Raw genomic sequence first — 24,076 nt, 5'->3', positions numbered from 1 at the left:
AAGTAATAACGCTCTCTTAGAAATGGAAAAAATGTATTATTTTATTATGAATAGATTATATTCCACGCAAGCTTTTTGAAACAAATATTTTATACTTATACTTGTGATAATGTATACAAAAATTAATATAAATTTAAGGAAATATGAATTTCAATAAAGAAGTAAATATTTGTATTTTCGTTCTGTAAAATGCACATATTATATGAATTAAAACAAATTTTACGAAATTGATTTACAAATTTGAATTTTAATATCTAGTTATATTCAATCCTACAAAACAGTTGTCAAAAATTCCTTATTTTTTATAAAATAATGTTTGTAACTCACAAATGGTTACATTTCGAAAAACAATTGGTTGCAAATTTATTGCAAAGTATACATATCATAAAATAAGCTGTTAGAAGACTTCTGCCGATTCCTCGCTCTCTTTCGCGTAGACTTTTTCGCTTTATTGTGAAAAACGATCATACTCGGTGTCTTATGTATCTACGCGGAAAACGATCAAATTTCTGCTTGGAAGCAACATTACACGTGTTACCGGACGATTTATGAAGTCTTATGCCGTGAGCATTTCCCATAACATTTATGCAAAAGGTATACCAGAATTTGCCTTTGAATTCTCGACAAAATATTAAATATAATAAAATTTTTAGTGATAGTGTTTTTAGATATATAACAATATTATACTGTCGGCATGCGAGTTGAACTTACATTAGTATGTATAATATGTAAAACATAAGAAACAAATTATTATTTTGTATATATCAAATCTTAATAAACACGAAATTTTCGATACGTTCGAAACTAACTCGAGATGTTCTTTTTGGAATCTTTGATGTAGCGATTAATACTTTGTAGATAATATGTAATTGTTTATCTCATTAAAATTTGATCGTGACAAACGTATTTGCCTTCAAAAATATACATGGACTTAGAAATCAATTTTGTGAAATTTATGTCATGCAAGTATAATGTTAAAATAATTTCACCGACCAGTTGTACTCTAGCTATGCACATAACCACAACTGCACCTAAAAAATTAAAATATATTTTAATTATTGAATTATGTTGAATATTACATTATTTAATTATTTTTATTCTAATTAAGATGTAACTATTAATAGCGTTTTCGATTATACAGGATTTGAACGACCCAGGGTTGGTTAATGACGTCATTGCAACCTCTCCACCAATGAAAGACTTGCATTTATAGTAAAATAGTGATTGATCAACCCTGGGTCGTTCAAATCCTGTATAATCGAAAACGCTATAAGATATAACACGCAATATATTGCACAAATAATTATTTAAAAATTGTAAAAATATGTTGAAAAACGAAAGGAACTAACCCATACAGCACAAAACATCCTCAGGATATCCTCAGGACATCGAGGATATTTCGGTGTCCCAAGGATGTTCCGAGGACATCGAGATCTCCCCAAGATGTCCTAAGGATATATAGGATATTTTGTGCTGTTTGGGAAGGAGCCACGTTAGATTTTCGTGCGAACAACCTTGTATTATATAAACAGTTTACACTTACAGACGTTTCAATGATCTGACATCAGAAAATCTAGCGTGGCTCCTTAAACTCCTTTCGTTTTTAAATTTGATTTGATAATCAATCGAGTCCATTATTATTTTTTATTGTAAAATATGTGTTCTTATATTTATGGACCTATAGATGTGTGTTTATATAATAATATGTTGTTTCATATGTGTATATAATGCAGTTAATTTAAAAAATATCATTCACAAATGCATCTGTACGAATATTTTATCATACTCGTACTTTTAGATATTTCAAGAATTTGCGCGATCTTGCCAATACGCGAATACGCGAATGTGCATGGATAATAGTTTTTGTCAATCAGGACCGCGTATCGCGATCTTGAGGATTCGAGAAACTCTACATATGCGAGGATTGATGTAATTAATGATTTTGGCGCACGGTGTGTCACTTTGCTTTTCTATATCCGGATAAATGTCGGAATTCCTCCGCCTCTTGCCCCGGGTGACGTGACCTTTCTAATATCGCGGAACAACAAATGGCATACGTATGCCGCACATTACTGCAGCAGAACGCAGGCTATTAATCACGCGTCTGTATGAGCGATTCAACATCCTGTGCTGCGTCTTTCGAGAGAGACAGGTTTTCGAACCAAATTTCAATATGCTGTTTTCTTGAACAACACACACAAACGCTATCCAAAATTATAATATTTTCTGCATCAAAATATAATTATAATAAAATTTTCTTATACATTTTTATTCTTTTATGTATGGATTTAATATTTTTCCAATTACATCATTAGATATGGAACATTTCACATAATTATATTATATTATCGTATGATAAATCTCTTATATATAGTTCTTTAAAACATAGATACGTTCTCTTCTCAAGCCTCACTTTGCGCATATGTTTTTCATTATACGATTTCACAAATTGTACGATACAAGAAGAGTTATCGGTCGATGCATGTGGCATATACAGTTTTTCGACGAGACGCACATTTAGGGATTCAATGCAACTCGAGAACAGAGCGGATGCATTTTATCTTGGGACCCTATAAAGATAGCGTGAAGGACGCGATTGCACATTGTTCGGCGTATCGTCGTCTATTACCAATGAGCCTTTTGTCCAATTTTCATCGACGTTTCAGAACGAGAAAAAGACAACTCATCCATTTCTCCTGGTTGTCCCGTCATCCGATAAGGAATCGCATCTCTTTCCCCCCGTTCTCCGACGGTCGTTTGCTTATTCGTAAGAGTACTCGTACTTATTCTTATCTAATTCCATGTAACGTGAGTCAATCCAGGGCTATCTATCGCTCGCTACGTAAAGTCAAATGAGAGGAAGCGAAGAAGAGGAAGGACAATGGAAACGGACTGGTCTGTTTTGTGCGCGTAAATCGGTCGACCTATCAAAGCGCCAACCGACGTATCCATACAACATCGTACCCAGTAAACTAGATTAAAGAGAGCCAGCGAACGGTCCAGCTACGAACGAGCTACGTGCGCACGTAGCAGAAAAGAAGAAAGGAAACGGGGAGAGGAAGGAAGAGCGAGAGAGAAAGAGAAGAGAACTCGAGACGGCGAATTAGTTCGAAGGAAAGAGAACCGAGAGAGGTTCGCGAACGGAACGCTCGATCGCGCGGTAACGGATTAGTTATAAAAGTGACCATAGGCCCGGGGGATATACATCTACAGGGTCGTGGGTCCGGATCCCGCGACTCACCCTCCCCCCGTCTCCCGCTGCCCTCTGACGTCCTCGCGTTTCTCCGCGTGGCAGCAGCCTGCACCCCCTAAGTCCGGGGTGTCCCCCTGCCCGCCCTTCCAGGTATTTCCCCTCCTCCCTCGCGCATTATTCATCTCTCGTTCTCTCTGTCCTCCTCGCCCTTTTTCTCATCGGTACTGCATCTCTCACTCTCTTCTTCCTTCGTTCTTTTTCCTTTCCTTTCCCTCCTGCTTTCCTCTTTCTCTATCTCTCTTTCTCTGGTCCACACGACATCCCTGCTGTTCTCACTGCGTTTCTCTCGCTCCCGCGAACGAGAAGCAACGTCCTCGTCGCACGGGGCTCCGCAGCTCGCAGCAGCGGCCATCTTGCATACCTGAGCCTCCGCATTGCTCGTTCCTCGAGGGCAAAAGGGAGAATATCTCAGCGAGACGACGGCGGGATGCGCGAGGCGAGTCGAAGGTGGAAGGATCGCGCGTGGAAGATGGCGAGGAGGGAAGGCTTAGAGAAGTAAGGTGGCGAGAGGAGGTGGGAGGAAAGAAACGGGGTCCCGGTCGAGGCAGCGGGCCCCAGGTGAGAGCGAGTGAAAGAGAAGAAGAGGCATTCACGTGACGGACAAAGAGGTCTGTACACCAATATGCGATGGTATGGCGAATGGATAGGGGGGGGAGGGAAACAAGGAAGGGAGGTGGGAAAGAGAACTTGAGCAGGAGCGAAGAAAATGAGCGTTCGGAGTGGGAACGAGTAACAAAGATAGGCGATCAAACGTTTCTCGACACGAAAGAGGGGACGGCACTGCTGTGGAGTGAGAGAGCGCGGTGAAGCCACGGTGTTTCTCAAAGGACAGAGAAGGTGATATCGATAGGCCTTGTGCGCGGGGTGGTTGGGAGGAAAAACGGAGACGGGGAGAAAGAAAGAGAGAGAGAGAGAGAGAGAGAGAGAGAGAGAGAGAGAGAGAGAGAGAGAGAGAGAGAGAGAGAGAGAGAGAGAGAGAGAGAGAGAGAGAGAGAGAGAGAGAGAGAGAGAGAGAGAGAGAGAGAGAGAGAGAGAGCGGCGGAACGAAGATGCAGGGAATGAGAGAAGGACAGAGACGAGCGTCGGGGCCCGATGGATCGGAGAGGGACGGCGTCAGCGAGCCCGAAGAATGCCTCTCCAGGTAGCGGCGAGGTTCTGGGACCGGCTCGGTTCAGTCGAGTCAGGTCAGTCCTCGGGAAGGCGATATTCTTGTTCGCGGTGCACGTTCCGCGTTCTTTACGGGGCCTTACGTCGCGCTTATCGCGGCCCCGTCGTGTTCTGTTATTTCTCCTCTACGCCTCCTCTTTTCCGCCCGCTGCCGATTGCCTCTCGCGTACACGGTTTATCTTCATCCCCCCGATAACGCCTACCCCGAGGCGCTGGAGCGCGCGCGCGCGAACCCGTTGTACCGTGCTCGTGAGATCGCTCCGCGATCGGCGAACCCGAGCGAGCGTCTCATCGCGATCGCGTGAACTTCCTGACGATTTCCGCGAAAGATAGCGCGATCCGCGCGAGTCCGGCGGCAAGTCTCGAACTCGAGGGTGAATCGCGAACTCGAGTACCTCGACGATCGGTCACTAAACTCGTTCGATCGAATCGAATGCTATCGCGAGGATACACGTATATCGTGAGCCGTGTTTTTTAGTGTTCTCCGATGTGTTTCCGTCTCTGTGCAGTGTTTACGTCGCGGGCCTCATTCGGGCCAGTGGATTTAAAACCGTGGATTTGAAAGAATCCGAGTGATCCGACAACGAGTTCGAGAAGTTGTCAAATCGTTCTGTCACTGTCAGCATCGCGAGGATCACTTTTTTTCAGAATGATTTCGCCACCGTGAGAATGCGATGTGACAGAGAAAAGAGGCGAGTCTCGAAGCACGTGACGCAGATGTGTACACCTGGAGCATAGAAATCGGAAAAGAAGAGCAAGTGAAAAGAAAAAAACCTCTCGAAATTCTATTGTCGCGTAGACGAAGGACGTATTTACATTTTCTCGACTTGGACTCGCGCGAGACATTCATCGGAAAAGCGCGTCCGAAACATCCCGCTCTCGCGTTCGCGAGGACTCGCGAGCATCCGCAGACGCGCGTTTCGCGAGGCGCGGCTCTCGGCGGGTCACTGCCCCCTCTGCCGGGTGAAGTCTCCTCTCGTATACACTTGACTTTCAGCGACGAGGTAAAGGAGGAGAGAAAGAGCAGAGAAAGAGCAGAGAAGGAGAGAGAGAGAGAGAGAGAGAGAGAGAAGGAAAGAGAGAAAGGGCGAGAGAGAGAGAAAGAGATAGAGAAACAGATACAGAGAAGAGGAGAAAAAAGGCGAAGAAGAAAGCACCCACCACTTTCGGGTGCGCAGGTTTAATTCGGGTTACTCCGTTCGAGTAGGGGGGAAAAATAAAGAAAAAATGCGTCGCGTCGCCGGACAGAGGATGGCGATTCATGTTGTCACGCGCGATTAATCTCCATCCTCGTGGAATGTCGCAATACGTACAATGCGCCGATACGTAAGACGCGGAAGACGACGACGGGATTATCGCCGGCCACGACCATGAGGAGAAAGAACGATAGGTAGTGCGTAATCGGAGCGCGCGCGATTTTACGCCGACGACACACACACACGAGTCACCGTGAGCCGGAATTTGGCTAAGGCAGGTGGGCGTGTCGCGGCGAGACAGAAGAGATGATCATACGAGAATCGATGATCCTGGCCCTACTCCTGGCAGCACTCCTGTCGGCGGTGGAGCAAAATGGCGGCCAGGTCGTCGGCCAGGTCGTCGGCCAGGTCGTCGGCCAGGTCGTCGGCCAGGACGCGGTGGCGGTGGCGGTGGCGGCGGCGCCGTCCGTCTTCACCTCGCATCACAACCTACCTCAAAGGGTCACGCGGTTAGTGCCACGAAGGTCACCGATGTTGCCGCAGGACAGCGCCGCGACGACAGGCCTGACGATGCAGAGCAGAGCGGTCGACACGCGGGTCCAGCTCGAAGTGAAGGAGGGCGAGCCCAAGGGCACTCTCGTCGGCACGATACCGGTGAAATCGGATTTCACCTACAGATTCAACGAGCCGCCCCAGGAGTTCGAGCTCGATCCGAAGAGCGGCGAAATCAAAACGGCGAAAGTGCTGGATCGCGAGGCGTTGAGCAGCGATCGCTTCGACCTGGTTGTGCTGTCGAGTCAACCGACCTATCCGATCGAGGTGCGCATTCTCGTGCTTGACGTCAACGACAACGACCCGGAATTCCAGGATCCTATCATCACGGTGAGCTTCTCGGAATCGGCCGCGCCGGGCACGAAGCTGCTGCTCGACGCCGCGACGGACCGCGACACACCGGAGAACGGCGTTCTCGACGATTATTTCATCGTAGACGGCAACACGGACGGAAAATTCCGTCTGAGTATTACGGGCAATCCGACCGGTGAAACATCGTACTTGCACCTGGAGACGACGGGTAAACTGGACCGCGAGCAAGTGGAGTTTTATTCGCTCAACATATGCGCGCGCGACCGCGGCCAACCGCCGCGCGTAGGTTTTCTGCTGGTGAACGTGACCGTCCTGGACGTGAACGACAATCCTCCCGTCTTCGTGCACAGCGATTACGTAGTGGAGTTGAACGAGAGCGCGCCGGTCGGCACGACGGTGCTGACGGTGAACGCCATCGACAAGGATTCGGAGGATAATGCGAAGCTCACATATTATTTAACGGAGAATGAGCGCAAGTTCACGATCGATCCGGAGAGCGGCACGATCCGGACGGCGGAGCCGTTGCGGTGCCCTCGGCAAAACTGCGGCTTGGCTCGCACGGACGGCAACTGCTCCAAGAGCTGCGTCATCAGAGTTTTCGCCCGCGATCACGGCTTGCCCAGGCAGGACGGTCGTACGTACGTGACGGTGAATCTGCTAGACGCCAACGATCACGATCCGTTGATCAAGTTTTCCTTTATCCCACCGCATGCGGAAGTGGCGAATGTCGACGAAAACACCCCGAATAACACGATTGTCGCGGCGGTGACGGTGGCCGACGAAGACGAAGGACCGAACGGCGAGACTAGCCTGGAGATACGCGCCGGTAACGAGTTGAGCCACTTCTGGCTCGAAGAAACGCAAACTTTCAATATCGTGCGGGTGAACGGCCGGCTGGATCGCGAGGAGATACCCAAGTATAATCTCACGGTCGTCGCGACCGACAAGGGCACGCCGCCCAGATCGGCTACAGCCTATCTCGTTATCTACGTGAACGATATAAACGATCACGAGCCCGTCTTTCAGCAGAGCGAATATTCGGCGGTGTTGTCGGAACTCGCGCCGATCGGCAGCTTCGTCAGCAGCATCTCGGCGACAGACGCGGATTCCGGGCTGAACGCCAAAATCACCTACGAGATCAGTTCCGGCAACGAACAGTGCTGGTTCTACATCAACAACAACACGGGCCTCATCACCACCGTGGCTGCCTTGGATCGCGAGATACACGGCAGCATCGAGCTGCGTGTGTCAGCGCGAGACGGCGGTCCGAACGCCAAATACGCGTCCACACATCTCAAAGTTACGATTCTCGACGAGAATGACGAAGCGCCGCGCTTCACCGAAACCGTCGTCGAGGTCACGCTGTCGGAAAACACGCCGCGAGATAGTCCAGTCGCTACACTCACGGCCATCGACAACGATCAGGGTACGAATGGCAGTGTCACGTACAGCTTTCACCCCAGCGTCTTGCGCGATTACCCCAAGACTTTCGCGCTCGACGCATTGACCGGGCAGTTGACGACGAAGACCGATCTGGATCGCGAGACTATTAAGGAATACACTATTCTCGTGGTGGCGAAAGATCAAGGTACACCGGTGCTGTCCTCAACAGCCACCGTAATTCTGACACTGGAGGACGTCAACGACAACTCGCCGGTCTTCTATCCTTGGAAATATGTAATGTTCGTTCCCGAAGGAGCTAAGGCGGGTACGACGATAGGTAAAATCACAGCGACCGATGCCGACAGCCGAGAAAATGCTCAGGTGCGGTATTCGTTGGAATCCGGCGGCGAGCATCGTTTCGCGGTGGACGAGAGAACTGGCGATATCACTCTTCTCACCTCTACCGCTAAATTGCGAAAAACATTGTACAAGCTGACCATTTCGGCAAAGGACACTGGCGATCGGATGGCGGACAGGAGCGCCGTGGTGGAGATTATTCGTATGGAAGATTTGGAGCTTTTGGAATTCGACACCTACAACGGCTACGAGTTTCGCATTCCCGAAGATCGAGGCGACTGCGACGCGATCTCGTTCGGCTTTGGTCGGGAGATCGGCAAGGTGCAGATAACGCAGTACAGAGAGGTGCGCTACTCCATCGTGTTCGGCGACCCGAAGGGCATCTTCAGGATCAACGAGAGCAGCGGCACAATCAGCACCGCCGCGTGTCTAGATCGCGAGCAAATGGATTATTACAGTTTGCGGCTGACTGTGCGCGACGATTTCGCGTACGGCCACACGACCGTCAATATCACCGTGCAAGACCTCAACGACAATCCACCGAGGTTTCCGAAGGGTGATCGCGGCGACGAGATTCTTCTGCCGGAAAGCGCGGCGGTGGGACAGGAAGTGTGCTTGGCGCGGGCCAGAGACCGCGACGCCGACGCCAATGCCAGAATCACGTATTCTCTCACGCATAATCCGAACGGACAGTTCAGAGTGGCCGAGAAATCGGGCATCATCTACCTGGATAAACCGATTCGAGCGCCTCCCGGCACGGTGCTCCATCTCGAAGTAACGGCCACCGATTCCGGCAGCCAGCCGCTGTCCGCGCAACATCAAGTCTGGGTGACGATCGAGGATGTCAACGATCATACGCCGGTTTTCCGCTTGACCACCTACGAGATCTCGCTACCCGAATCCACGCCGGTCAACGAGCGTTTCTTCGCTCTGATGGCGCATGACGCGGATCTCGGCGCCAACGGCAGAGTGCTGTACACGGTGACCGACGGCAACACGGTCGAGGAATGCTTCGGTATCTTCCCGGACGGCCAGCTGTACGTGAAAAACGTTCTCGATCGCGAAAAACAAGATTATTACGCGCTCGAGGTCACCGCGTCCGATCAAGGCGATCCGTCGCGAAGTTCTGTCGTACCGGTGATCGTGCATGTGATCGACGTAAACGACAACGCGCCCGAATTCACCAACAGCAGTTTCAGTTTCCATCTGCGCGAAAACGAGCCACCCGACACTTTTGTCGGCAAGCTACTGGCCACCGATCACGACGTCAGCCGTAACGCCGATCTCATGTTCTCGTTGTCGGCGAATCAACAAGACTTCGTGGTCGATCCGCGAAACGGCTTCGTCAAGTCGCTGCGCGTGTTCGACCGCGAGCAATTGGTCGCCAGCACCGGCGCCAGCTACGTCACCCTGGAGGCCACCGTCACCGACAACGGCGTCGACCGTCTTCGCGATCGCGTCAAGGTTACTATCTACATCGCCGACGTCAACGACAACGTGCCGCAATTTCAGCGTACACCCTATCAGGTGCAGGTGAGCGAAGGCGCCGCGATCGGCACGCAGCTGTTAAGAGTGTACACGAGCGACGCCGACGAGGGTCTGAACGGCGACGTGTTCTATTCGTTGGAGAACGGCAACCAACACGGCCATTTCATGATAGACGAGGCGACCGGGCAGATCTCACTGATGAAGGAACTCGATCGCGAAATGTCCGACACCTACGTACTCACCGTCGTCGCGCACGACGCCGGGCTGGAAACACGCCTGTCGTCCAGCGCGACCGTTCGCATCCAAGTACTCGACGAGAATGACAACGTGCCGCGCTTCGTTGATAACAAATCGCGAATCTCCGTGCTGGAAACCACGCCGATCAACACCGAATTGCTGCGATTCAAAGCTACCGACAACGATCTCGGGCTCAACAGCGAACTGACGTTCGCGATTTCGGGCGGAAACAAGAGAGACATATTTTACATCGACTCGCTAACCGGCATTCTGTATCTGAAAAAACCTCTGGACTACGAAGAGCAGCATCGGCACACGCTAAACATCAGCTGCAGCGACAACGGTCAGCCGCGGCTCAGCTCGCTCATCAATCTGACGGTCGAGGTGATCGACACGAACGATAATCCGCCCATGTTCCCGATGACCGCGTTAGTGCGCCAGATACGCGAGGGTATCCCCGTGCGTACGCCGATCGTCACCATCACCGCCGAGGACCCGGATTCAGGCGAGAACGGCGTCATCAGCTATTCGATACTCAGCCAGGATCCGGAGGATCAGGTGCGCCGCTTCGGCATCAATCCATCGAGTGGCGTAATCCATACGCTGCTGCCGATCGATCGCGAAGAGGTCGATACGTTCCGACTCGTGGTGGTCGCGACCGACCGAGCGCAGTCGCCGAGCGCACGCCTGTCCGCCGAGAAGGTGATGGTCGTGATCGTCGAGGACGTGAACGACAACGCGCCGATCTTCATCAGTATGTCGGCGGTGGTGCTACCGCCGCTGCATGCCAACAATTTCAATTATCATCAATCGCCGGTTAAAGAAGTCGTCGTCACGCAGCTTGCCGCCCGCGATCTCGATTCCGGCTCCAACGGCCTGGTCACGTACGAACTTCTCCGAACTTCTAGCGTCAACTACTCGGACATGTTCCGAATTCACCGCAACACCGGCCAATTGACCATGAGACTGCCGCGATCCGCTCCGAAGAGCGATCCCTTCGAACGAGTATCCAAATACCAGATAGGCATCCGAGCGACGGACGAGGCGGTCCAAGCGGAGCGTCGCTCGTCCGAGACTTACGTGACCCTGATTATGCCGGGCGAGGACGGCGACGATCAGCCAATTTGGGAGCATCGAGGCCAGATCGAGGGTAGCGTTTACGAGAACGAGCCGGTCGGCACCAGCATTCTGCGTGTGAGCGCGCGCAGCCGTCGTTCTAACATCGAGGTCGAATATTACGTGACGAACGTGACCGCCGGCGGCGGCCCCGGCGACGGGCCCCAGGTCGAACGGCTCTTCGACATCGATACGAAGACCGGCGTGCTGTCGACCGCGGCCCAGCTCGATCGCGAGACCGGCGTTCAGTGGTACGAGGTGGAGCTGTACGCCATCGGCATAGGCGGCACCAGGCCCAGTACAACGTCCACCAAAGTAAGTCTACGCACGGTTTTTTGATTGATCGTCCCGGTGATATTAATGATGCTTCCTTCGTCGGCTCCTGAAAGATATTCGGTGCTTTTTGCGCGGCGCGCCCGTCTCCCCCCTCTCCCGTCCCAAGCGTTCACCTCGCGTAATGTAATTTCTCGATTGCCGGATAAGATCCCGAGACGAGCGAGCAAGTCCACATTGTCGTTTACATCGCGAAATATTCAACGGCAATATTTTAATTATTAAAGCGATACCGCGAGACAAATACGACGGCGTGATGATTGATACAGATTAGAATGGTTGAGAAACATTTTTTATTTCATTCATAATCTCCGCGGATTTATTCTTAGCGTGTAAGCCGTACGAATAGTAAAGTTATTAAAACGGTAAATGTTGTGCGAACGGATAATATTGAATGAATAAACATATTCGTCGAAACAAGACTGTTACATTAATGTATTAATAATTTATTATTTATTAGCATTTTCTGTTTATATGCACAAGAAACTTATATGTACGATTTATCGATCGTGATGTATGGAACTCACCTTTCCAATGCCAATTGCACTGTACATAATTGCATGCAGAATTTCTGCTTGTTGAAAAAGTGTGTACATGATGTAAGTTTGCGAGACTGGATTGTTAATTAATTAAATTTCGCTCATGATTAATGAAGATAGCGCACAAATTCAATAATAAATATTCCTAGATTCGGCTTTCCTATTCCCCGTATACTTTTCGTACCGTTGTAATTAAACGGACTGCGAACGGATTTGTGGAATACAGATAATAACTTTACACGTGTGATTAATCGCTCGGGAGATACTAATGATGTATCGGGCTCTGAAAGGAACTCTTTATTAAGATGAGCGCGTATACCGCGTGTAATTTCCGAGGAAGTCGATAGCATCCATTTTCTTTATCCAAATATTGACGTTGACGACGAAACACAAGAATTATAATTATTTAATTATACGCCAGTTTAACTTTCGATTAATTTCTTCCATTTGCCATGCAACTCTCTTACAAGCGAAAGAACACAACGTAATAATAATAATAGTCTACAACTTAATTTCTAAGATTGCAACAATACGTGGTTTAAATTTTGATTCGTGCGAGCAAACTACGAGAAGTTAAATAAAATAACTTATTTCGAGAAATAATTTTTCTTCCAAATTTTTACCTCCACACGTACATACAAGCAAGTTGCAAAAGGCATAATTACGACATTATTATCGAAGAACGTATCAGCTTCGACATTTCATCTTCAGCATTATCACGTTCGTCTCTTTAAGACTCTATTTCTGCGTTCATCAATTTCTCCTTCTCACTCTCGATGACACAATAATTAGAGCGGCAACACACGCGCACCGCGTGTCTCTCGCTCGCCAGACGAGTGATAATTCGACCGCCTGAGAATTGTGTTACGCGACAATACCCTTAATGCAATTAGAATTGGCGATAGAGAGATACAGAAGAAGAAGAAGAGAGAGAGAGAGAGAGACAGAGAGAGAGAGAGAGTAAGAAGAAAAGAATCTTTCGGAGATGAGGAACGATGGTTGGAAAGACAACACGCGCGCGGAGAGAAGGACGCAGAGCCTCTCTCGTAGTAGGGAGAGAAAGGAGGATGCGGAGGAGGAGAAGGAGATCGTGAATACGAACGGTTTACAGCCGGTTCAGTGCTGCATAAATAGGGTTTAGGACCCAGGACGTTTTCTTAAATTACAGGGCGCGTTTTAAATTTATACGAAAGCGCCGCGCCGCGCCGCGCAGCCACCGTCGTCTCGCCTCGTTTTATTAGAACGTAGCATATCCTAATTAATTCACGCTTTTTATTCTGCACTTATACAGGGTGTCTCACAATTTGCAATCTTTAACGATGGAATTTGCGGAGCAAACGACTTTTCCTCAATGAAAATATTTAGGCTTAGCAGTCAACAATCGAACGAGAAAAAACTCTTGATAATTCGAGAAGAACAAATGAATAATAGAATGGAGAAACAAATAATAAAAGTTTTGAATTTTAAACGGATTTCGCTATTCGAATCCCGCAAACTTTTATTAGAAACTCAGGCATCGTTGAGGGATACTTGTAAACGGAAATGGAAAATCTCGATGGTACGACGTGATATTGATATCCTAACGCGATGCAGTCCTGCCGCGGAATTGGCGAGCACAGGGAAAGAAGTAGAGAGGCGAGAGGTGAAGAAGCAGAGGCGACTGTAGCGAAAAGAGTGGGAGCGAATAAACGACAAGATGAACCGCGTGCCAGGAAATCAACTCGGATTCGAGTTCGGGCTCTCTCACTCTCCCGGAGGTTCGAGGACTCGAGAAAAACTTGATCTCGAGCGAACGAGCGTAGTCCTTACCACCGCGCGCGCACACAGGGCCTTAGGCCCGCTGAGAAATGCACAGCCCGTCCCATCTCTATCCCCGGTATGCGCCAAAGCTGCTTCATTTCTGAAGATCCTTTCCCCTCCTCCACTTTTCTCCCCGCCTGTCTTCGCCCTCAGCTTCTCTTCTTCGCCCTCTGTTCTTCTCGTCTACGTTCATCTTTCTTCTTCTTCTTCTTAAATTTAACTCTTTATTCGGTAATGATGCTCTCGAGCGACATGATTCTTTCATACTATAGTTCACGTATTAGCTTTACTATTGTGCGAAACTTTTGATTAATATTGTTGTCAAATTAATAAAGTCCAATTTGTTGCGAAAAAAAATCTGCAGAAAATTGAATATTTAATAAAGAATATTTTGGAATATTTTCTTGAAAAGTGAAAGAGTTTCGCAATGCGCAATGCATTAATTCAATGTATCCTTTTGTGATATTGATTATACAAATTCTCATTCCGATACTGTTAAAGTGATCAGTTCCAATGTGTGTAATAAATAGCATATATATCTCTTTCTCTCTCCCCCTCCTTCTCTCTCGCGATCTTCGTTTCTCTTCCTTTCCTCTTTCGTCACGTCTCTCTTTCCTCCCACTTTCGTCGCTCGCTGTGGGATCCACGACTCTTCGGGAATCGCCGACTCTGCAAGTTCGAGCGTTTTTGCTCCGCTTTCGGGACCCGCTCTTCAGGTCCCGCGTCCCGCGTCCTCGGGGTCTTCTGCCCGGCTGTCCGAGGGCCCGGATCCGAGCCGCTTCTCCCCCGCGCTCCTATGGGTTAAAGCTGTCCTCTTTTTCGTCGCGCGCGGACGGCATCATCGGCTTCGTCCACGTCGACGACTTTTTGCACGCGCCACGAAGATCACGACGGGGTTGTGAAGGCGGCATACAGAGTCATTGCGTCGAAACGCTGAAGCGCGCCCTTTGTCTAACCCTTTGTACGATGGCTCTCTACTTCTCTCTGCGAAGGCCGCGCTTCCCACGAAGCGTGACTTCAATTATCGCGCAATGGGGTTCGCGTCTGGATCTCAGACGTACGGCCAAGTATATATCTCACGTTGCCGCTGCGCCGATGACTTCAACGCACGTGTGTTCTGCGTTCGTGCTCGAAGAGTCCTCCGGAACGCAATAATTTGCTGCTCACGCAGGATACTCGACTTCGAGATACATTAAACATACAGGGTGTCTCAGAGTTTCACCGGATGTTCTTTTAATCGCAGTTAATTTGGAAATCATTTTTATTTATGGCAATTTTTCAATGTTTTTAATGTTCTAAATATTTAAAATTAAGCATTCTGTTAAAGTAAAAGCTATTTGAAATTTTCTTAAATTATTGAAAAATATGCTATTTATTTAATTGCGGTTTTATTTTCTTTTTAGTAAACTTTTCTGTAGAGAAAATCAATCGAAATGCTTCTATCAAAATTGACATACGCAAAGAGAGATAATATAACTTTGTTTCTATAGGGTTTCTATATCTGAAAAATATTGTAGCTATGTAATTCGAAATCACTGTCGTGCTCGAACGAGGATGTCGACGAGAAGCGTATGATATAGGAAGTGGCCGCAAAATGTAATGTTAACGTGTGCGCGAAGGTGTGAGATTCGAATCGCTAACCCACACGCTCGTCCTCGCGGCCATGGGTGGGTCCTACGCGAAATGTAGGCGTGTTATTCATTTTTCCTGCGGATAAATATATCTGCGGACGGGAGACGGAAAGAACGAATGTCGGCGCTAACGTACGCGCGCGTGAGCGAGCGTCTAATAATAGCCGGCAATAATTACGTCGGCGGTCGTGATTAATAATGCACGGTTAAACGCGTTAAACCCCGCAATTAACTCTTTCTATTTCGCGGGCTCGCGCGGCTGTTACGCGATCGCTTCGGCGTGTTTGCAGATTATTTGTTATCCGTTACATTGCGCGAGAGCGATACGAGGATATAAACTATCCCTGTGCGATGCTGTCTACAAGGTAGCAGTTCGTGCCGTGATTTAAAAGTTCCGACTTACGGTTTCCGGGAGTGTTCTAAAAAGTCCGCAAATAAAAGGCTGAATTAAATTTCAAACAATTCTGATTTTAATTCAAAATGCTGAATTACAATTTAAAGTAAAATTACTTTAGTAAACAAATATTTAATTTACTTTAAGCAAAAATTAAATTTTGCATCAAGAAATATAAAATTCATTTCAATAACGTACAGGAAGAAACAAGACATTTCGATGAATGTCTGTCATTCTAAGCAGTGGATAAAATAATCGGGTAATAATAAACCGGATTCAATATCGCTTGTGAAAAGTTAGTTGCGCGTTAACATCACGTGCGTTTTGTCGATTATATTTTTACGACGACAATTAAAAATTTTTACTGGTTGTCGAACGGATGACTTACATCTGACGCGACGTCCAATAAAACGTAAAAAACGAAAATCTATGCGCTGCTACATGCCAACTAATTATAACGAGTTCTCCGTCTCTCCCTCTTTCTCTCTTTCTTTTTTTTCTCGAGATTCAGCTTTACCACTATGTATCAATAGCGAGATACAATCAGACAGTCGCTTCTGGCGTGCGACACTTGACTGGACCCGAAATGTCGCTCCGTTACTTAAACGTTACGATCGTCATTTAATACTTTTGTATCCTGGTCGCTTGGAAAAAATCGAAGATTCGTTGGACGATCTTTTTTTCCCTCCCCTTCTCTCTCGTCGGAAGATCGTCGATGAGAGATACGGCACGTTCGTTGAAAAAAGAGTGAAAAAGAGAGAAGAGGAAAAAGAAGCGGCGCTCGCGAATCCGCGGTTTCCACTTAATTATTCAGGACGAAGTTTACAGGCAATTAATTATTTGCAGATATAATCTCATATCTGTATCTACTCACGGACGTGACTTTTCGGTGCCTCCTCTCTCGTATTAGCGAGCTGTCGTCTACTCACTCGACCAGTTGATGTCTCGATCATCTGTCATCTTCGCTTTAATTCGAGTGTGCGCGGTGTCCTCGCGATACATCGCTAAAAAGAAAGCGTTATAACGCCTGTATACGTTGAAGCGACATTGTTTAACTCCACGACGAGCTGTAGTCTTTGACACCTACTCGCGAGATTTCATTTTGCGCAGAAACCGAGTTTTTCCTCCAATTTGTTTGTGTTATACATGCGAATAAAAAATTAGTGTGAAATTTCAACCTACTTTAACCAAATTTTTCAATATTGAAACACTAATGTCATAAAAAAAATTTTTTTAAATTGTTCTATTTGAGAATAGAAGTTACAATTAAGCTAAATGTATTCGGAGTGCGCTTTCGTATGTATAAAATTTGTCCATATTAAGAGAGATCGAAGATATCTTACCCAATTATGCAAATTGGGTAACCATTACGACATAAACCACATATTTGTTTCGTTATTACGTAGTTATTATACAACTTTAAGAGTTCTCTAAACCAAAACATAAAAGTTTATGCATTCCTGAAGCTTTACGAAAACCATACAAAAAATTGAAGCTTGATGGCTCCATACAATTCCACCGCACCTTCCTCGCCCACTTTCGTCTTCAGCATCTTAGTTCTTATCGCCGTTACTTGTCCCGTTGCCGGTCGCGGACAAAATAGCAGCGTTCAGTCGCCTATCCGTTAATGAACCTTCTCGGCCGCCGGCGGGTTTTATGGCGCGGGATTACAGAAAACGAACAATTTCCGACGATACATTTATACAGTGCACGCACGCCGCACGATTCGACTCGTGAGAGTCGGAATAAAGAAAGAACGCGGGAGGGATGGCATCTTTAATGCTACGCTAATCTTCTACTCTTGCTCATCATCATCATCTGCAGCAGCCGCCGCCGCCGCTGCCGCCGCCGCCGCCGCCGCCGCCGCCGCCGCCGCCGCCACCGCGGCCGTCCGTCTGTCTGTCTGTCTCGTCGCGCCGTTGTTCGCCCGCTCGTAATCACAATCGTCATCCTGTTCATTTTTCAACGTCTTCTTTAGAAGGGCACGGCGAGAAGAAGAATCGGAACTGGACACGCGGGGCAGGGAAGGAGAGAAATCAAATCAACGGGCGTGAAGTATATAGCGAGCGTCGAAACATTTTCTCCGGCTGCTTATCGCGCGGACAATAAACCGATTTAGGATTCGCGGCAAATTTTGCAATTGACTTTCATCGGTGAATGATTGAGATTGAGTAATATTACTGGACAATTAGATTTTATACTTCATTAACACAACATAGTAGTTAAAAAAATAGTAAATCGTAGTGAGTAAATGGGAACACGAATGTCCCCAAGACACCCGGTACACGTGTCAAAATATTTTCAGATACTCGTAGACAGTGTCAATCGAGCAGAAAGAGTTGCGGCAGTGGACCGTGAAAAGGGAAAAAGCCGTTTCGGGGAATTGTGCCGCGCGGAGCACCAGCGGCATACCTAGTACTGGCCCGGCGCATCGGTCTCGTTGAAGAATGCAGATCTTAACGTCGATAGATTTTTCAAGGCCAACGTTTTTGACGGATTCGACGGCCGGGTCCGCGACAGCGAGCGGCTGAAATATATTATTCCCGCTTTAAGCTCGAGACCGGATCGAGCGGAATTGTCGCCGTGGAATACGCGCAGCGGGACGCAATGGCAACTTTTGAGATTCGTCTATTGAAATCACATGAGGCGTCCGCCGCGAGTGCAACAAAAAGGACGAAATTCCAGAACCGCATACCGTTTCTCCACGGACCATCGAGATTCGAGGGGGAATATATCTCTCGGAGATCTTTCTCTCTCTCTCTGTCCTTCTTTCTTTCCTTCTCCTGCTGGCTGTCTCAAAGGATCTCCACTTCTACTGCCACTCAGCTCGTCTGAAAACGCGGATACCGCGGCACATTGTATCGCTCATAATCTCTACCTGCTTCTTCCTCTCCGTTGGACACTTGGCCATGCGCACGCAGATACACAAGCGGGACCTCAACTAATTCATCGGCGACTAGACCAATTTTGCGATTGTAGTCAGCGTGACACGACTTTACTGACTTACGTCGCAGATGTTTTTATAACCAATCGCCGCTTTCTCTCATCGAAGGACACTCGCGGCTGTTTAGATACCCGCCATCGCAGTAGCTTAAAATTGTATTGGCAACTCAAGAGTTGAATCTTCGAATATGAATATATACGTGAAATATGACATTTATATAAATTTAAATTTAAATTTAAAAATTATATGTGTTAAAAATTAGACAAATGTAATAACATTAACAATTGTTATTCACATTATATTGTTTAAGACATAAATCTCTCTCTCTTTCTCTCTCTACTGAAAAACAAAATTTCTATAAATAAGAGAATAAATAAAGTATCAATCTTGCGTATGTCAAAATATGCTGGGCTGATTAATAATTTTATGTTAATGCAAGTTTAATACAATATACGCGAATGATAAAACTATCATGATATATAAATGACTATCAGTATATTTCTAAAGAACAGTTAGAAACAATATCTCAAACATAACTAATACTTAAACATTTCAATAATACTTTTAAATGTACTTAGATGCACGTTATATGGTCTTTTCACTCTTGTGTTACGCATACTTGAAGAATATTCGCCTGAAGGTTTTTATTATACAGCTCGTACGATGTAAAATCCAAAGTGCCCATCTATCACAGCCGCGCGTGTATATGACAAATATTCAAATATTAATCATCTCTGTGCCGGAGAATGCTGATTCGCGCACGGAACCGTCAGATTTGTCAAATCACGTTTGTTCGTTTCTCATATCTCTGCCGGAATTAATTTCCATAAACCTCGCTTCGGTTCTTACGAAATCCGAGGAGCATCTAATTGGCGAATGCGTAACGGATTTCGATTGCGCTTCTTAAATTCGCAAAAAGCCGAGAGGCAAACCTCGCTCTCTTTCCATCTTTTTCTTTCATTCTCTTCTTTGCGATTGCCGCATCAAAGAGATATACGCGCAATAGAAGAGGCGATATCGGAGTAGCCGCGAGTGCAGCCCGGACATGCCGGCTGATTATTGTCAGACGCTAATGAGGGAAGCCGCAGACGACGTTACGCGCGCGCAAATCGAATCGACGAGTAATGCGTGCCTTAATTAATTCGAAAACAGTATTCGGCATAATACTGCGCCATGATGGCGATTACAGTGCGATCATTTCCGCCGACATTCGAGAATATTGTAGTTATCGCAACACATGGCGTTATAATAATAATAATAGAGTCGAGATATAATATTGTTATATTTATATTAAATGTTAAAAACGAAAGTATTGATGACTTTATTGCATTAAAAAAAATGATTTTATCTCATTAATTTATTGCGCAATAAAGATTATATGATTAAAAATTCTTTATTTTGTTATTGAAAGTTGATAAAAAATTCACCTCATCAATCTACTGCTACACATCGTGAGAATATGTATTCTTGCACAGTCACGAGTTACACTTTCGAATATAACAGAGCTATAATAGAGATCGTGGTGTTTTTTTCTTGTTTAAAATGTGCCTTCTGGTATATAATATTTTTTTTGTAGTAATAGACATTTATGACACGTGAAATCATATTGGGCAAATTATTTATTTATGACCAGATGTTTCCTACGATATTGTTTCTATGCATGCTTAGTAGAAGACCAGGCTCTTTACGCAGAAAACACGTTCGGTTTTTGCACCTGTGCTTGCAGCCGCGAAAATTTGCATACGAATCTAACCGAATCGCCCCTTAAATATCGTTACTCGCGTTATTTGTATCATATTTTTAATTTTTTAACGTATAGAGTACTTAAAAATAAATTTTCTAATAATTCGCAAACTACCAATTAAATTAATTATTCAATAGATAATAAATTAAGAAATTAATTGATAATATTTACAAGTATAAGTTTATGGAGTTCACAAATAAGTAAAATCAATACAAAAAAGACAGATAATACTGCCGCTAAGCATCGTTTATGCAATACTCGTAAAGTTATTCCGCATTGAAAATGAAACGACGAAAGTTACGGATTGAGTCGCCTACAACGAGCGTGGAAACGCGTAATGAAATCACATTTTGCGATTAATTCGCGGCCGGCAGTTTCCACTAGGTACTGGCGAGATTCACTCAGTGATCACCGCCACTCGCACGCGCAACACGGCGATTAATTAATTAAAATGAATATTGTATCGAATCTCCGGCCGGAGGATCGACGAGTGCGCGGCGGCCGGGAGTAATGCTCGTGCCGCTTTTATTTTAATCGGCGATCTGTGTTAATGATTCCCGCGCGGAACTCGCTCTCGGAAAAGGATCATTAACCTTGGAAGTGATCCCGGAACGTTTGCGGTGGCTGTGTGGTACCTGCCTTCACCTGCTCAGAGAGTTGGGCGTCTAACGGGAGTCGGGACTTTCGCGCGAGCGCGTGTTGCTTGTCGCATTAATTTGCGAGTTCGTATTTATATATCGCGATTCGCCATTCGCGTATTGCGTATTCACGCGAGACGACTCGTCTGGTTGCGGCGCTCGCGTTGAAATCACTCACGTTGTTCCGAATTCCTTACGCGGTTACGATAATCACGTAGGCTGATCGGAACGCGTTGTACATTTTTTTTTACCGTATTTCGCGTTATCGCAACGTGTCACTTTAATCGCAACAATTATCGTGCAATTTGCAAATATCCGGTTAAATTTGATTTATGAATAAGCTTGTCGGAATTATTACGTCGAATTATTTCAACATCGTTTAAGACAGTTTGACGACCAGGTGGTAAATAAAACATGAAAAGATGATTAATAAAATAAATTGATGGATTGATAAATTATATTTCAAAAATCATTGAATCATAGTTTAGCAAAATTATACTAAATGAATAATAATCAAGAATCGAATAATAAAGTTTGATCGCAGAAATATACAAAAATGTTAATTTAGTGGTTAGCGCATAATCTTGCTGTTCGCATTATCATTATCACTCTATCGTTGTTTATTACTATTATTATTATTCCACGATCAAACATGTCTTTTATCTGATGTCTACGATAGAACAAGACTATGGTTGTCTTTATGATAATGAGGTCGATTTCGAACTCGAGGGCAAAAAGAGGAATAGGGGCGACTGCGAGCCGGAAGAGAAACATGTGTATACGAAGGGTGAAGAAACTTAATCGCCTAAGATAGTGACTAGGATTGTAGGTTCAGGTATCGATATTGATATCATCGATATCGGAGATCTACACGTAAAATCGATTAAACGATAAAATAATTCTCTAGTTTATAGACTCGGTAACTTTGCTGAAAGCTATCACACAATATTGACGAATGGGGAGAGTTTTTGAGGGACGAAATATTTACTATCTAATATTTAATTAATATTTGAAAAATTACTATAATTAAAAAATAAAAATTAATAATAAAAAAATAATATTCTTCTCTCTGTAACAAAAAATTTACGCAGATTTTTTTGACAATCATTGCATACTAATTTTATATGTATATGGAAGCTGACAAAAACTCAAGATTGAGAATTGGACTTTTATTGCCATGTGCGTAATAATTCATTCGGAGACATTCGTCAATTTTCTAAACGTCTTCTTTCCTAAACGAGAATTATTTCGAGACACGAAAGAACATTATAATAAATTTATATATCGTCGATACTGACAATTGCATCATTGTGCCAGCGAGGCGACTGGAATGATACATGTTTGTGGATCTTAACATCAGTTATCAACAGGAATGATAGTACTGCAGCCGCTTATCAAGGGCGATTTTCCGCCATTTTAATGTCGAAAGGAATCTTTCCGCCAATGACATCGTCGTCTTAACGCACTCTCGACGATACTCTCTCCGCGCCACGACGATGATTATCGTCGTAATTATCGCCGCTGTTATTACTATTATTTTATCATCGCGCGCGCTTATCGCCGCGGGTATCCGCGGCTGATGGAACGAGGCTGTGCAGCCGATAGTTGCGCGCGATGGTGATGAGGATGCTGCTCTTCTGCTGAGTCTCTTTTTTCTCTCTCTTCTTCGGCATTGAAGAAAGGGAGGGAGATACTAGAGGAAGGCAGAGAAAGGTGAAAAGGCGGACAAAATAACAGACAGAGAGAGAACGAGAAGCGAGGGGAGGAAGAGAGGAGAGTACCTACGCATTGCGGCAGACATTATGCTAATCTGCGAGCGAGGATGTATGCCCGATAAGCCGCCTGTGCGCCTCAGTATATAAGTCCCCCGTCCTTCCTCCGCGCGCCCTTCCTCACGTCGCTCTCTGTGGCCTCGCCGGTGAAGCCCAGGGGCTCCACGCCCTCGATCTCACGCACGTGTACATTATCGGCGGTGTGTTGGTGACGTGCGTGCCTCACATTACGTTTACCGTCTTAACGCGGCGGCGGCGGCGGCGGCGGCGGCGGGCAGGCGTCGCGGCGACGTACGACGGTCGGTCGGTCGGTCGGCGTTATCTCGTCGTAACGAAAATGTGGAAGAGCATTTGGGTGTCGCGCGAGCGCGCTTCGGGGACCGGGGGAATGTCGCGTGTCCACGAGCAACTTTGGAATCTTTGTCGGATCCGATTCCCGTCTATCTCTCTCTCTCTTTCTCTCTTTTTCCGTCCTGGATTCCACATATCCATCCTTCCGACGATGGACCTTTTCGTAAAAAGGAGTTTCGCGTCGGTAGTTGGATAGGCTGTATCGGTCGCTTCATTTGGAAGATCCGACCGACTATAATTATTTAAAGAAAAAAAATTATTTACTACAGATTTAACAACTCCACTGTATGTATCGGAATTATTTCGATAATTATTGTGATGACCACTTGTAATTATCGGGATCTGAAGGAGAGAAAGAGGAGCAGACTTACAGTTGCAACATTGTCTAACTCGCGAACGCGTACGAATGTACTTTAGACTACGCGACTTTGAATCGCTCTCGTTATCGCTTTTTAACGTAATTCTGCAGGAATGCCTTCATGCGTTAAGGGCGCAGTTTCGGCTAATTTCGGGTCCCGTTGTTATCTTTACGCGACGCAACGATGTATCAGCTGCTTCGGAAAACGCACTCCTGAAAATTATTTATCCGACTCCGTCGCTCCTCTTTTTGATTATCAAAAAATGCGTTCAGCAATAAATATTACACATTAATTACCGTTTCTCTTACAAGTATGCGTCCTCTCGACAAATCCAACGGTAGAGTTAATATCGATCTCATCAAGCAGATATTTCCAGAGGATTCCGCGGGGATCGTTAAAAGACGAACGCATGTAAACGTCATGCGATGATGAGAGAGGTGCCTTTAAACATTGCAATAAGAAACGTGTAAGCGCACCTATCTAATATCCATTGTGAGAAACGTACCGTAT

The 24,076-nt window shown here is 46.1% G+C and overlaps 1 protein-coding gene and 1 long non-coding RNA gene across 3 annotated transcripts in view; one reads left to right on the top strand and one right to left on the bottom strand.

Moving 5' to 3' along the window:
* Positions 1 to 291: 291 nt before the first annotated feature.
* Positions 292 to 24,076, bottom strand: part of LOC136998072 (uncharacterized) — a 55,312-nt gene continuing 31,527 nt past the window's right edge. Inside the window, exons 3-4 of one of the 2 annotated variants that reach the window (XR_010888644.1) lie at positions 16,633 to 16,762; positions 292 to 1,031 (exon numbers count right to left, since the gene is read on the bottom strand). This is a non-coding gene — a long non-coding RNA (uncharacterized lncRNA). The remainder of the gene's footprint in view (positions 1,032 to 16,632; positions 16,763 to 24,076) is intronic. The other variant, XR_010888643.1, reaches the window with a different exon arrangement.
* Positions 2,627 to 24,076, top strand: part of ft (cadherin-related tumor suppressor fat) — a 94,799-nt gene continuing 73,349 nt past the window's right edge. Inside the window, exon 1 of the mRNA XM_012379396.2 lies at positions 2,627 to 11,376. Coding sequence (XP_012234819.2) covers positions 5,923 to 11,376 — 5,454 coding nt within the window. The 5' untranslated portion in view covers positions 2,627 to 5,922. The remainder of the gene's footprint in view (positions 11,377 to 24,076) is intronic.

This window comes from Linepithema humile, chromosome 2, assembly GCF_040581485.1.
Source record: "Linepithema humile isolate Giens D197 chromosome 2, Lhum_UNIL_v1.0, whole genome shotgun sequence".
NCBI lineage: Eukaryota > Metazoa > Arthropoda > Insecta > Hymenoptera > Formicidae > Linepithema > Linepithema humile.
This window is presented reverse-complemented; position numbering and strand designations above follow the sequence as displayed.